The 15,985-nt window shown below is 40.5% G+C and overlaps 1 protein-coding gene across 1 annotated transcript in view; it reads left to right on the plus strand.

Moving 5' to 3' along the window:
- SYCP2L (synaptonemal complex protein 2 like) overlaps window positions 1-15,985 on the plus strand; it is a 57,878-nt gene that overhangs the window by 12,984 nt on the left and 28,909 nt on the right. The window contains exons 8-14 of the mRNA XM_040249879.1: window positions 845-879; window positions 2,253-2,398; window positions 4,011-4,063; window positions 4,993-5,038; window positions 7,017-7,109; window positions 7,214-7,274; window positions 14,742-14,884. Coding sequence (XP_040105813.1) covers window positions 845-879; window positions 2,253-2,398; window positions 4,011-4,063; window positions 4,993-5,038; window positions 7,017-7,109; window positions 7,214-7,274; window positions 14,742-14,884 — 577 coding nt within the window. The remainder of the gene's footprint in view (window positions 1-844; window positions 880-2,252; window positions 2,399-4,010; window positions 4,064-4,992; window positions 5,039-7,016; window positions 7,110-7,213; window positions 7,275-14,741; window positions 14,885-15,985) is intronic.

Below are 15,985 nucleotides of genomic sequence, written 5' to 3' on the forward strand. Positions count from 1 at the left end.
GTTTGAGTGTTCTCATCTGGAATGTTCTGCATTTCTAGTCAAATGTAAAACCTGCAAACATAAAATTAAGTAGAACTCTTGATAAGATGATTCTAAGGCTTCTATTAAATTGTGACATATCCATCCACTTCTTATGAGAAACTGAACTATTACAAGGTTTCTAAAATCCATTCTTTAGCTTTGGAGTTACGACATTAAAAAAGATCAGCATCACACTTGTCAGCATTTAATTGAAATTCTTAAATGAACATGAAGTTTGGGAATCTCTGGTCACAGTAATGTGATAACTTAACCCCATTACATCTGTAGCTTTATCAGTTTTAAAAATTGATTCCAAACGGCGATAGGAAAGACCCCATGGACTGCAGCCCACCAGGCTTTTCCATCCATGGGATTTTCCAGGCAAGAGTACTGGAGTGGGGTGCCATTGCCTTCTCCGGGAAAGACCCACAGCACCTACTGTATCATTTCTTCCAGGGTAAAGCTAGGTGGTAATAATAATAAAGAATATATATCTTCACAGGCTGGTGAGGTGATTATAGAATTCCAGAATCTTAGCATTTGATGAATTCTTTGGGGAGGATCAAACTCATTTCCAGAAGAACTAAAAGCTCAGAATGTGTAGTAGTTCTAGTTTCTCTTTAAAAAAGTATATTTAAGTCAATATATAAATTTGGAACTTTTTCCATAAACATATATTCTTGACATTGAGGACATTCTGATAATGCATTTGAAATATTTTTAAAAATATATATATCTTGGTTTCAAATTTTAATGCCAATATAGTAAAGTTTTACTTATTTATGTTCATCCCAGTAAAATGAAATTTATCTAAATATTTCAGGAAAGACCTTGCAAGGACAATCTTGACTGTGGGTGGTAAGAAGCATTTAGAATTTTAAATATGAGAATGTTAAATACTGGATGTGGGTTTAATGAGCATCTTGGAACTATGGGAAATAAAGTATGGTCAAATTGAAATTAGGAAGTAGAATTTTATTTTTAATTTACGATTGAAGCATTAAGCATGCTGAAACCATAAAGAATAGTTAATGAATATTCCTTTACTCTCCAATGAGGTGAGTCAAATTTGATCATTTTTCCACATTTGCCTCAAATTATTTTTTAAGTAAATCAGAGTTACAGGTAAAGCCTCATGTCCAAATTCCCATCCCATTCCCCTCTTTATCTGTAGAGATAATCCTTGACTTGGACTTGTTTTCCATTTTCAAGAATATGTTTATACTTTAGTACATATATTCACAAGCAACATACACTGTTATTTTGCAGATTTTAACTTTGCATATCCAGTTGCCATTTGGTTTTTACCTTTAATATTGTTTAAAATCTAAATATGTTGGGGTATGTAGTTTTGTTTATCTGCTCTGAAAAACCACAATTTATCTTGAGATTTTGTTATAATAGAAATATTTCTTAAGACTGGGAAAAAAAATCTTTTTTTTTTTTAATTGAGGTCTAGTTGATGTATAATGTTATATAAGTTACAGGTATACAAGATAGTAATTCACAATTTTTAAAGGTTATACTCAGCTTATAGTTACTGTAAAATTCTTTCTGTACTCCCCATGCTGTGCAGTGTATCCTTATAGCTAATTTTATACCCAACACTTTGTACCTCCTACTTCCTCACTCCTATCTTGCCCCTTGCCCCTTCCCTCTTCCTACTGGTAACCACTAATTTGTTCTCTGTGTCTGCGAGTCTTAGACATAGTTGGTTTTGAATGTTTTAATATATCTGAAATATCGAATGCAGAAGTAACATTTAGTTTTTTTAGAAATTGTTGCATATTGACCTATTGTTTGGACTTTTCTCCTAAAATTTCTTATAGATGAATTTAAATGATTATTGGGGCTTCCCTGGTGGCTCAGATTGTAAAGAATCTGCCTGCAATGCAGGAGACCTGGGTTTGAACCCTAGGTCGGGCAGATCCTCCAGAGAAGGGAATGGCAACCCACTCTTGTATTCTTGCATGGAGAATTACATAGACAGAGGGGCCTGGTGGGCTGCAGTCCATGGGGTTGCAAAGGGTCAGGCATGACTGAGCAACTAACACTTTCACACTTTAAATGATTGTAATTGCTCCAGGATATAGCTTGCTGCTTAACACTAGAAGCCACATGCTAGTCGTCTAAGCTGGAGCTTCTTAGAACAAACGCTGGTCTGTGGAACTCGTTGTTGCTTTTGCTTGGTGCCCAGAATCATCCCTGTCTGCCATGTTTTTAATCTCTAGATTATGACCAGCAGGTGGCTCTTTGTGAAGCGTTATGTAGATTGACGACGACGAGACAATCCAGGGAGGACTTTGTCCCTCAGTGGTTTGAAGATGACACCGTTGCTAAGGCTTTCAAAGAAATTAACGACCGAGAATTTGAGACGGTGAGATCCATGGTCATGAAAATTCTATTTAATAATACTCATGAAGCATCTTCTCAGAGCCTTCCTGTATGTTGGGCTTAGGGGAGGGTTTTTTTCCTCGAGTGTGATTATGTTGCCATTTTGAAGCTTCCTGTTTCCCACTTATGTGAAAATAACTTGAGGACAATAGCAATAGAGTACGTGTGGAGCAAATACCAGCTTAGAGTTAGGACATCTTTATAGGAGACAGCCTGGAAACAGGACTGTGTGCATTTGATGGATCCAGTAAGAGACCATGTCGTGGAGCTGGAAGCGACTTTCAACAAACCTTGACGGGCAGGGAGAGTCAGAGGAGAAAAGGATGTGCCTTGCAGAGGCACCTGGGGTGATGGTGGAGGCTGAAGCTGGCCTGGGGGCTTTGCTGGCAGAGGAGTATCATGGGGTGCTTATGACGTGAGCCCTCCAGCCTCTGCAGCTTGAAATGAAGTGAAAGCGCTCAGTCGTGTCCAACTCTTTGCGACCCCATGGTCTATACAGTCCATGGAATTTTTCAGGCCAGAATACTGGAGTGAGTAGCCTTTCCCTTCACCAGGGGATCTTCCCAACCCAGAGTTAGAACCCAGGTCTCCCACATTGCAGGCAGATGCTTTACCAGCTGAGCCACAAGGAAAGCCAACAATTTGTGGTGTCTTTCATGCAACCTGCTTCCCTTGTAGCTCAGTTGGTAAAGAATCCGCTTGCAATGCAGGAGGCCTCGGTTCAATTCCTGGGTCAGGAGGATCCACAGGAGGATGAATGGACTACCCACTCCAGTCTTCTGGCCTGGAGAATTCCATGCACTGTATAATCCATGCGGTCACCAAGAGTCGGACACGACTGAGTGACTTCACTTTCACGTTTCACTTTCAGCTTTGCAAAACAAAAGTAATTGTTTCTCAAATCATTTTCTGTCAGAGCCATCAGTTTCTTAGTGGAATTGCTTTTAGAGGAAGGCTCACATCCGTGTCCCAGACATGGAGCGCGAGGACTGCTTAACACAACACACATCCCCGCCAACAGGAGGGAAAAAACCTCGATCACTGTTCCTCTAGTTTTAGAATTTGGGGGGTAACAAGTTTGCCTCCCTAATGGTTTTTGATTAGGAGAATTCTAGACATATTCTTTATTCTTAGAACCTATAGCAGGAGAGAGATTCCAGGAAGGAGCAGGAGAGAGAACTCCTGATAAGGAAAATTGGCAGTGGATAAATACACCAGGATAAACCCCCCAGTTGTGGGGGTTCGTGGTTGGCTTGTGCTGGGGAGATGGATGCCCAAGGGTTAGTCAAATATTACAGTCTAGGTCATCAGTAAAGAGGTATTCCTCTTGATCACTCTTTTAATGCAGGAAAACATAATTGCGCATAAAGTATTCCTCAGCTGGGGGTTCAGAACTTGAGCCTGGAGCCTCCTCTTTCTGATACAAAGCTTTGTTACAGTTATCATGGTTAATAATGAGTCCTTATGGAGTCTTGATGTCACTGGATCCTGAAAATGTAGAAGCAAACACTGGTCCCTGTTATGCTGCAAAGGGTAGTATTTAAATTGAATATCTTGGTTTGTTTAACAAAAAGTTTGCATTATTTACTTTGAAGGATTGTAGACGGTTTGTCAATCACCTAAATGACAGACTTGGTGACCGAAGAAGGTAAGACGTTTCTCTGAGCTTTACGTTGTTGGCTGGTTCTATTCTGAATGGCTTTTTAAAAATTTATTTGAATTTTGGTTGCTCTGGGTCTTTGTTTCTGCACGCGGGCTTTCTCTATAGTTGCAGCAAGTGGGGGCTCCTCTTCATTGCAGTGCACGGCTTTCTCTTGGGGTGGTTTCTCTTGCTGCAGAGCGCGGGCTGTGGGGTGCGTGGGTTTCGGTAGCTGTGGCTCATGGGCGTAGCTGTTCCGAGGCATGTAGGATCTTCCCCGGGCTAGGGATCGAACCTGTGTCTCCTGCATTGGCAGGCAGATTCTTATCCCGTGTACTACCAGAGAAATCACTGAATGTCTAATGTTTTTTAAGAAATCTAGAATCCATTTTATTTTAGGGGAGAATACAGAATACAGAATTTACTGGGCATCACTGGGTTATCCATTAAGTAGAACCCTCAGAAGAGAAGACTCATTGTGCCTAGCGATTCATTAGTGTGTGTGTAAAATGGTTTCATTCAGTCTGTAACATATTTATTTGTGATTTACAGCAGTTGTAACATTATATCGTCCAGAGAGATTTTATGAAGAATGAGTTCCTGTAGGTCTGAGGATAACTAGGGAAAGATGTATTATGGACAGTTAAGTCTTTGAGAAAATATTGGCTAAATTCACTCCTTTCATTAGGACTCTTGCCAGGCAGCTGGGTGCAGGTGTATCTAGTACTGGAAAACCTGGCTTGTAACCTGCCAGGTGGGCTTTGAATTCTGCTCATGGTACCAGATCTCCATTTGCGGCATGAGAGCCTCTTCCATACTTTGTACCAAGGGACTTCCCAGCACACCTAGTTATCCATACCGGTTTGTAGAATGTCTGTAGCTTGTGTGTGGGTCCATCCGTATTTTATTTTACTTTTTAATCGTGAGATGTTTTGCAGGGTCTATTCGTTTCCATGCATTGCTGCTTTTGCTGGTGAGCATGAGGTATGTCTGTCTTTGGGGTTGTGAAGTTGGGTGCTATATGGGGAGACCCATAGGTAGATATACATCAGGCCAAACTGCTCTTGCTACACAGAAGGGTGTTTGTTTGTTTGTTTTTAAGAAATCTTGCTTTTCTTCCTAGAGGCCTCAACTCTGAAGCTTATTATTTAAGAGCCCTGCTGTCACTACTTGATAAATGAATTTTTGAGTTTATATACTTTGTTCACGAGGTCAGTCACAGGACCCTTGCCTTACTTTATCCTGGTGATGGGCAGCATTGTTCACACCTGGACTGGAGGGAACAGGGCAGGTCCCTTGCTTCTTTCCTTCCAGTAGGTACCTCCCACTCTGTCCCCAGCAACTGGGGTCACTCTCCTTTCTCAGGTCATTCTACCTTGTACTTCATAGTCTAAAATTGTGTAGTCTCTTTTCATCCTCTCCTTTGGCTCCTAGAGGAACAAGATCCTTCATGTTGAAAGTGCTCCAACCTGTACCATCTCAGTTTTTTGGGGGGTAAAATTTTCAAAGGTCCCTGAACCTGGACTTTGCTGAGGTTTCCTGGATCTTGTCTCTTGAATGTCCTAGTTAACCCTTTCTTTGTTTTGGGTCTAGCGTGCCCTCTTGGCCTCTGTGAGCTGAACTGTTAGATCATGACTACATGATAAATTCTTTCTCTCTCGAACTGATTTTGGTAGCTTGATTCCTGCATCTCAGGTCTGTCTGTTTTTCCTTCTGGTTGTCTGAGGACTCCAATCCCTGCTTGCTTACTTCTTTCTGGGACTTCTAAATTTCCATTAGCTTCAGTAGGGGGTCCATACATTGGCTTTCCACGCCACAGACATGTGTTAACACCTTTGCTCAACTTTGTAGCTGTCATTAATAAAAAGTGGACATGCCTGATGGAATGGTGGCCAAGAAATACTGTTTATTGGAGAAGCAAGTGGGAGAATAGTAAGTCTAGTGTTTGTCCCCCTTGCTGAGGAATAGAAATTTTATATATGCTTGCTGAGTGTGTCTGACATATCTGGGAAGAAACAAAGGCATTGTTAATGGTTCCCATGAAAAGGGACCTCTGTGAAGATGGGGGACAAAGAAGGAGGTATTTACTCTTTCTATAAGCACCATACACACACATTTACACACATAAGTACCATACTGTTTTAATCTAGCTTTCTTTCCTTCTTTCTCCTTTCTGTAAGAGCATATATTTATTTTGTAATACAGTCATTTCTTGCTACCTATGGGGGGCCAGGCCCAGGACCCCTTGTGGATGCCAAAATCTGCAGACACCCAAGATCCTTATCTAAAATAGCTTAGTATTTGCATACAATGAACACACACTCCCACATGCTTTAAATCATCTCTAAATTACTTACAATGCCTAACACAATGCAAATGCTCTGCAAATAGTTGTAAATATTAATACAGTATGTTATGTAAATAATTGCCAGCATTTGGCAAAAATCAAGGTTTGCTTTTTAGAACTTTCTGAATCAATCCACATTTGTTTGAATGAACCCATGGATACAGAGAAGTGATTGTAATCAATGAAAATGAAGATAATGTGAAATCTTCAGGTCTTAGCCTTCTTCCAACACGTGGCAAGTTAGACAGCCAACCACCATTTTTATTTGATCACAGTATCTCCTTGCTAGAAGTTTCTATCCATATGCCATGTGGATTGTTACTGCTTTGACATATTTCCTCTGTGACTTGCACTAGGACAAAAAATGGTGTGGATAGTTATCTGACACATTTAAACATCTATTGCTAAGTAAAGAGTTTTTATAAGTATATAGAGTTTTTTTTCAGAAATAGGTGAGCTATTAAAATTGAAACCCTCTTCCTGTTTTGCAGAAGTGAGAGACAATAGGAGACCCTGTAATGTTAAAGTAGGATTGTTCTAGGGAAAGAAGTTCTGTTTTTAGTGGAATTTTCATATGACTCTTTCACATATTAATGCTGAAATTATATCTTACAGATGAGAAAACCTGCAGATGAAAAATTAGAGAAATTTTGGATTGATTTCAACCTAGGGAGTCAGAGTGTAACTTTTTATATAAACAATCCTGAGGTAATCATGTTTGATTCCTGTTTAGACCTCAGTGCTTAGAGAATGTTGATATCTAAGTGTGTGTTAAGTGCTCATGAATTTCACTTTTTTTTTTTTTCCCCAAGAGTTATCTGTGGGACTCAGTAAGACTTTTGAAGGAAGCAGTGATGAATTTCAGCATACTAGGTAAGATGTTCATTCTAAACCACTCCACATTTTACTGCCGAGTGTTATTTCTGTTTACAGTTGCTGTGTATGCTTAGTTAATTCAGGGCAAACTTTGCTTGCACTTGAGGTAGAGGGAGCTGGTGAGTGTGGTGGAAGCCAGGCTGTGCTCAAGGGGAAGGACTGGTGACTCCTCCAGTCTGTAGCGTTGGGGTTCAGTGACTTGCCTGATTTTCTCACTGTAAAAAATGGCTATAGTTCCCGAACAAATTGAAAATAGAGTCACCATGGGATCCAGCAGTTCCACTTCTGGATTTATATCCAGAAGAATTGAAAGTTGGACTTGAATAGATTTGCATGCCAATGTTCATGGCAGCCTTATTCACGATAGCCAAGAGATGGAGGACACCCAAGTGTTCATCGACCAATGAATGGATAAAGTAGATATAATCTGTACATACAGTGGACTGTTATTTACCTTAAAAAAAAGGAAATTCTGGCATATGCTCCAACATAGATGAACCCTGAGGAAGTCATGCTAAGTAGTAAACGCTAGTCACAAAAAAGATGAATACTGTATGATTCCACTAAAATGAAGTGTCTGAAGTCAAGTCAAGTTGATAGAGACAGAGAGCAGAATGGTGGTTACCAGGGGCCGTGGGGAGGGGGAAATGGAGAGTTGTTCAGTGGGTGCAGAGTTTCAGATTTGTAAGATGAAAAAGTTCTGGAGATCTTTTCCACAACCATGGGAATATACTTAATACCACTGAACTCTACAGTTAAGAAAGATTAACAAGGTAAATATTATATTTTGTATCACAATTTTAAGAAGTGGTTATGGTAAAATGGCTGTCTGGGGAGGCCTTACAAATAGCTGTGAAAAGAAGAGAGACGAAAAGCAAAGGAGAAAAGAAAAGATATAAGCATCTGAATGCAGAGTTCCAAAGAATATCAAGGAGAGATAAGAAAGCCTTCCTCAGCGATCAGTGCAAAGAAATAGAGGAAAACAACAGAATGGGAAAGACTAGAGATCTCTTCAAGAAAATTAGAGATACCAAGGGAACACTTCATGCAAAGATGGGCTCGATAAAGGACAGAAATGGTCTGGACCTAACAGAAGCAGAAGATATTAAGAGATGGTACGAATACACAGAAGAACTGTACAAAAAAGATCTTCACCACCCAGATAATCACGATGGTGTGATCACTCACCTAGAGCCAGACATCCTGGAATGTGAAGTCAAGTGGGCCTTAGGAAGCATCACTATGAACAAACCTGGTGGAGGTGATGGAATTCCAGTTGAACTATTTCAAATCCTGAAAGATGATGCTGTCAAAGTGCTGCACTCAATATGCCAGCAAATTTGGAAAACTCAGCAGTGGCCACAGGACTGGAAAAGGTCAGTTTTCATTCCAATTCCAAAGAAAGGCAATGCCAAAGAATGCTCAAACTACCGCATAATTGCACTCATTTCACATGCTAGTAAAGTAATGCTCAAAATTCTCCAAGCCAGGCTTCAGTAGTACGTGAACTGTGAACTTCCTGATATCCAAGCTGGTTTTAGAAAAGGCAGAGGAACCAGAGATCCAATCGCCAACATCTGCTGGATCATGGAAAAAGCAAGAGAGTTCCAGAAAAACATCTATTTCTGCTTTATTGACTATGCCAAAGCCTTTGAGTGTGTGGATCACAATAAACTGTGGAAAATTCTGAAAGAGATGGGAATACCAGCCCACCTGACCTGCCTCTTGAGAAACCTGTATGCAGGTCAGGAAGCAACAGTTAGAACTGGACATGGAACAACAGACTGATTCCAAATAGGAAAAGGAGTACGTCAAGACTGTATATTGTCACCATGCTTATTTAAATTATATGCTGAGTACATCATGAGAAACGCTGGGCTGGAAGAAGCACAAGCTGGAATCAAGATTGCCAGCAGAAATATCAATCACCTCAGATATGCAGATGATACCACCCTTATGGCAGAAAGTGAAGAGGAACTAAAAAGCCTCTTGATGAAAGTGAAAGAGGAGAGTGAAAAAGTTGGCTTAAAGCTCAACATTCAGAAAACAAAGATCATGGCATCTGGTCCCATCACTTCATGGCAAATAGATGGGGAAACAGTGGAAACAGTGTCAGACTTTATTTTTTTGGGCTTCAAAATCACTGCAGGTGGTGACTGCAGCCATGAAATTAAAAGACGCTAACAGAAGAAATTAAATAATGCAAGTGACTCTTGTTCACAGAAACTCAAATTGTGTTTATGAAATGCAACTATTCTATTTACATATCTATTTGTGTAGTTCTTTGCATCAGTTCCTGGTTATTACATCTTACCAATTATCTCATTAATGTGGCCTTTAATCCGAGTTTTATTAATGTATTTTTATGAGGGTCACCATTTCACCTTTTCAAAAATTATCCTTTAACAAAACACTGAAGTTAACTTACGTATCCAGGCAATTCCAGCAAGGAACACTCGGGGCTGAGGAAGGCCTGCCTTACCCTCAGGAGCCCCCTGGGAGAACCTCCAGTGCGAGTTCCAAGCTGGGAAGGATGGGTCTGCTCTCTCCAGGACTTGTGAGGTGAGAATCATGTTACACGTGGTTACACTTTTCACCCCAATCTGAATCTCCATGGTGGCCATGTTCAATTCAGTTCTTTCTTCTGGAAGAAAAGTTATGATCAACCTAGATAGCATGTTGAAAAGCAGAGACATTACTTTGCCAACAGAGGTCCATCTAGTCAAGGCTATGGTTTTTCCTGTGGTCATGTGTGGATGTGAGAGTTGGACTGTGAAGAAAGCTGAGCACCAAAGAATTGATGCTTTTGAACTGTGGTGTTGGAGAAGACTCTTGAGAGTCCCTTGGACTGCAAGGAGATCCAACCAGTCCATTCTGAAGGAGATCAGCCCTGGGATTTCTTTGGAATGAATGATGCTAAAGCTGAAACTCCAGTACTTTGGCCACCTCATGTGAAGAGTTGACTCATTGGAAAAGACTGATTCTGGGAGGGATTGGGGGCAGGAGGAGAAGGGGATGACAGAGGATGAGATGGCTGGGTGGCATCACTGACTCAATGGACAAGAGTTTGGGTGGACTCCAGGAGTAAGTGATGGACAGGGAGGCCTGGCGTGCTGCGATTCATGGGGTTGCAAAGAGTCGGACTAAGCAACTGAACTGAACTGATGGTACCTCCCTTCTGTTTCCCACACATTTGCACTAACAGTTTATGAATTACGGGAGTAATTTCAACATGTATGTAAATATCCGCCCTCTGCCCCCCTCTTCTTAAATCTCCACCACTCACCTTTCTTCTCCGCTTGGTAGGTAGAGTTGAGGGGCATGGAACTGGGGAGTGATTCTTTTCTGGGTGGATAAAAGTAAGGTGCTGGTCTAGTCCAGCGTTTCAGATGTAATCACACTTAACCAGGATCTCTGAATTGGGTCTTTAAAAAAATACAAGGATGTTTTGAAAATAAGCCCATACACATAATCATTGAAGTAATTGGATTTACTAAAGAGTTAAAATACTATGCAATTATATGTATGCTATGCTTACTTCACAAAGAATCTAGGGCGGCTTGCCTGTTTATACCAAAATAATAGAAATGGAAAATTGAAACCACAGACAAGGAGGACAGTGTCTATCATGCAGGCTGAATTGAACATGGCCACCATGGAGATTCAGATTGGGGTGAAAAGTGTAACCACGTGTAACATGATTCTCACCTCACAAGTCCTGGAGAGAGCAGACCCATCCTTCCCAGCTTGGAACTCGCACTGGAGGTTCTCCCAGGGGGCTCCTGAGGGTAAGGCAGGCCTTCCTCAGCCCCGAGTGTTCCTTGCTGGAATTGCCTGGATACGTAAGTTAACTTCAGTGTTTTGTTAAAGGATAATTTTTGAAAAGGTGAAATGGTGACCCTCATAAAAATACATTAATAAAACTTGGATTAAAGGCCACATTAATGAGATAATTGGTAAGATGTAATAACCAGGAACTGATGCAAAGAACTACACAAATAGATATGTAAATAGAATAGTTGCATTTCATAAACACAATTTGAGTTTCTGTGAACAAGAGTCACTTGCATTATTTAATTTCTTCTGTTAAATATTAGAAAAAGAGGGAAATTGGGGCATGAGGAGGCAGTAGAGGAAGAGGCAGAAGGAGACCCTTTCACCGTGCGGCTGGGAGAAGGAAAGGGTGGTGAAGACCGCCCATCATTCAGATGCTAATTGCAAGTCAATTACAGGTTGACACCTGTATGCCTGACCAACCGGGTACCACTCAGAGGTTCCCACAAGCTCCTCCTCAGGTTTCATAATTTGCTATAATGGTTCACAGAACTCAGGGAAACATGTTTGTTTACATTTATCAGTTTATTATAGGGGACATACATAATAAAGGATTCAGAGGGTCCATAGTGCAGGGGCCTGTCTTTCTGAGGAAGTGGGCTGCATCACCCTCCTGGAATGTTTGTGTTCACCAGCCTGACAGCTCTGTGAACCCTGAACCCCATAGTTTAGGGATTTTTATGGAAGCTTTATCATGTAGGCATGATCCAATATTAACTCCATCTCTGGCGTTTTCTCCCCTCCCTGAAGGTTGGGGAGATGGAAGTTCCAACCCTCTAACCATGCCTTGGTCTTCCTGGGGACCAGTCTGAATCCTGAAGTTGTCTAGGCTCCTCCAGCCCCCAGTCACCTCAAAACACACTCATCACTCAGGAGATGCCAAGGGTGTTAGAAGCTCAGTGTCAGGAACCAAGGTCAAACACCAAATACGAGAGCAAAAGTTGCTTCCAGCACCCCATTGCTTAAAATAGATTTTAGGAGTTCTGTATCAGGAACTGAGGTGACCCAGATGGGAAGGAGCAGAAGCTAGTGGTTCTGTAGTCACAGAATTGGAAAGACAGTATACGCTGAGCTGGAAGTGCTCCCTCTCTCTAGGAAAGCGGTTAATAAACATCTCACTAAAAATGTAAATTAAATATAAGTATAAATTAAGAGTAACTCTGCAAACCCATGGACTGTAGCCTGCCAGGCTCCTCTGTCCATGAGATCTTCAGGCAAGAATACTGGAATGGGTTGCCATGCCCTCCTCCAGGGGATCTTCCCAACCCAGGGATCCAACCCAGGTCTCCAGCATTGCAGGCAAATTCTTTACTGTCTGAGTCACCAGGGAAACTGTATAGTCACTACCTGTTACTATTTAAGATATATAACATATCATTGGTGTTTACTCTGAAGTCAATATTTTATAGAGACTTCCCATGGATCTGACTGTGGTCAGATCCTAATATTACTTTGCATATTGTAAGTTTCTGAACCCTGAACTTTGCTCCTGAGGTGGTTTTCAGTAACCCACTTGCCAAGTCAGTACCCTATACTTCATAAATATATCACCTTTTGGGGATACTCTAAGATTCATAAAGTGCTTCATAGGAGCTGGAGGAGGTAGCTGTGACTTGGGGTAGTTTTATAGTCGAGGAAACTGAGGCTTGTATAGCAAACTCGGTGAATAAGACTTGCCTTTTGCGTGCACAGCCCTTCCTGCTAAGAGGTTGGCAGTGCTTCAGAAGCCTGTTGAGGGTTTGGTATAGCTCTTGGGCTATTTCTTCTCACCCTTGTATCTTTGCCTTTAGCCCCACAGCCCAGTTCACTTCAGTCACTCAGTTGTGTCTGACTCTTTGTGACCCCATGGACTGCAGCACACTAGGCTTCCCTGTCTATCATCAGCTCCCAGAGCTTGCTAAAACTCATATCCATTGATTCGGTGATGCCGTCCAACCATCTCATCATCTGCTGTCCCCTTCTGCCTTCAGTCTTTCCCAGCATCAGGGTCTTTTCCAGTGAGTCAACTCTCCGCATCAGGTGGCCAGAGGATTTGAGTTTCAGCTTCAGCATCAGTCTTTCTAATGAATATTCAGGACTGATCTCCTTTAGGATGGACTGGTTTGATCTCCATGCAGTCCAAGGGACTCTCAAGAGTCTTCTCCAACATGACAGTTAGCTATTTACTTTTTCAGATATTGTTTAAAATTGTTTTTGCTGCAGAGTTTGAGGCTTACCCTGCAGAGACTGAATGTCCAGTAAGATCAGCCTTTGGGGAATTGTTGAATTTCACTAGAAGCCAGCACTATCCTATGTAAATATGATCTGAACCATATATTTAATTAAAAATTTGCTGCTGCTGCTAAGTCGCTTCAGTCGTGTCCAACTCTGTGCGACCCCATAGATGGCAGCCCACCAGGCTCCGCCGTCCCTGGAATTCTCCAGGCAAGAACACTGGAGTGGGTTGCCATGCTAGTAACCTCATTAAAGTTTTTTTTTTTTTTTTCAAGTGGACTAATTTTAATGTGTATTTCACTCAGTATGTCCAAAATATTCACAGTTTAACATATAATCAGTATAAACAATTAATGAAATACTTTACCTTCTCTTTTTGGTACTAGTCTTCATAAGCTGTGGTTTTGTGCTTATAATGCATCTCATGTTGTACTAGCTGTATTTCGAGTATCAGGGGCCAAAGATCTGGATCCAGGTGTGTGTGTTTTTTTTCCTTTTTCCATTCTCATCAGTTTGTGAAAGAGCTTTGCCTGCTCTCATGAGTTTTTCTTCCTGCTGCTTCCAATGCAGCTTGTACTCACTGCGGCTTATGCTTGGACTTGCTGTAAATTGTGGTCTGAACTAGTTCCTCTATTAAAACCAACTAGCTTCCCTGGTGGCTCAGATGGTAAAAGCGTCTGTCTACAATTCGGGAGACCCGGGTTCAACCCCAGGGTTGGGAAGATCCCCTGGAGAAGGAAATGGCAACCCACTCCAGGACTATTGCCTGGAAAATCCCATGGACGGAGGAGCCTAGTAGGCTACAGTCCATGGGGTTGCAAAGAGTTGGACACGACTGAGCGACTTCACTTTCACTTTCACTATTTGTCAGTAAAGAGCTGGTGTCCTGGTCGGAGACCCTCAAGGAGACTATTGTCTGAGAAGCAGGCCTCTCCGAGGATATTTCCATTTCTCTTCAAGTGGAGTCTGTTGAGATGAGTGTGGATTATTTCAGTTTGTATATTGGAAACAGTGCATTTTATTTTGAACTGTAGAAATGAGTGGGATCTAAGAGAAAGAATGAGAATGAAGGTTGTGCTTAATATATTGAGAAGTAAAATACCTGTCAGAGATGATAGCTTTGTATTCACAAATGTTCTTTAAAAAAATGGATTGAATTTTAGAAGACCCATCTCAATTGCTATGCTGCTAAATTACTTCTGTTTCTGCAAGATTAACTACTTAAACATATGTTTGTATATAAAAACATGTGTACTAGATAAAAATAATTTCAGAGTAACTTTATTTAATCTTTTCAACTTCTCATTGCAGAAAAATCTGGACAGTGAACAAATATCCCAGTCATTTAAAATTATAAAATTTAAAAACACAACCCCTTTCAGTTTGTTGATCTACATTGACTTTATTTTTTGCTAGAAACTGAGATGAAGATGCTTGAAATTTACCTGAAGAAGCCTATTAATATCAGAAACAAAGAAGTGACGAAAATAGAAATCCATTTTGAGCTGCAGTTCAACATATCACAAGCTTCCATGAAAGCTTTAGGAGAAGACAAACAGGTGACCCATTTAATTCCTCTGTTTCATTTCCATATTGGGGTTTTATAAATTGAAATATAATTGACATAAAACATTATTTGTTTCAGGTATAAATCATAGCGATTCCATTTTGTATATATTGTGAAATAATTGCCATAATGAGACTCGTTGATAGTCATCACCATTGTTAGAAGTTTTTTCTTCTTGTGAAAACTTTTACTCTCTTAGCAACTTCAACTATGCAGTATAGTGTTAACTATAGTCACGATGCTGTACATTAAATCCCCTTGACATACTCATTTTATAGCAGGAAATTTGTACCTTTTGACCCCCTTCACTCACTTTGTTTACCCTCAGCCCCCTCCTCTGGAATCACCAATCTGCTGTTGGTTATCTGTGAGCTTATTTTTGTTGTTGTCATTTTTAAGGTTGCACATGAAAGTGAGATCATATGGAATTTGTCTTTCTCTGTGTGACTTGCCTCAGTTTGCATAAGGCCCTCACAGTGCATCCATATTGTTGCAAATGGCAAATTTGCTTCTTTTTAATGGCTGTATAATATTCTATGTAAAAATACATATGTGACTCCAGAGAAATATTTGTCAGTTTTGTTTATATTTTCAAAGAAATAGCTCTTAGTTTTGTTGACCTTTCCTTTTTTTTTTTTCCCCCTCTACTTTGTTTATTTCCACTCTTTTTTCTCCGTTCTACTAACTGGGTTCATTTATTTTCATTTTCTAGTTCCTTCAAGTGTAAAGATATGTTGTTTATTTGAGATCTTTCTTCTTTATTTTTTGATGTGGGCATTTATCACTATAATTTCCCTCTTAGAGCTGCTTTTGCTGCGTGTCATAAGTCTGGTATGTTTTATTTCCATTTTCACTTGCCAAAAGGTATTTTTAAGCTCTCTTTTGCTTTCTTCTTTGACCCATTGGTTTTTCAGAAGTGTGTCATTTAGTCACCACATATTCATGAATTTCCCAGTTTTTCTCTTGTAATTGACTTCTGGTTTCACATCCTTGTGGTCGGTAAGGATGCTTAATATGATTTCAGCCTTAAATTTATTAAGACTTGTTTTGTGGCCTAATATATAAGTGTTTCCTGGATTCCATGTGTGTTGAA

This window comes from Oryx dammah, unplaced genomic scaffold, assembly GCF_014754425.2.
Source record: "Oryx dammah isolate SB20612 unplaced genomic scaffold, SCBI_Odam_1.1 HiC_scaffold_11, whole genome shotgun sequence".
NCBI lineage: Eukaryota > Metazoa > Chordata > Mammalia > Artiodactyla > Bovidae > Oryx > Oryx dammah.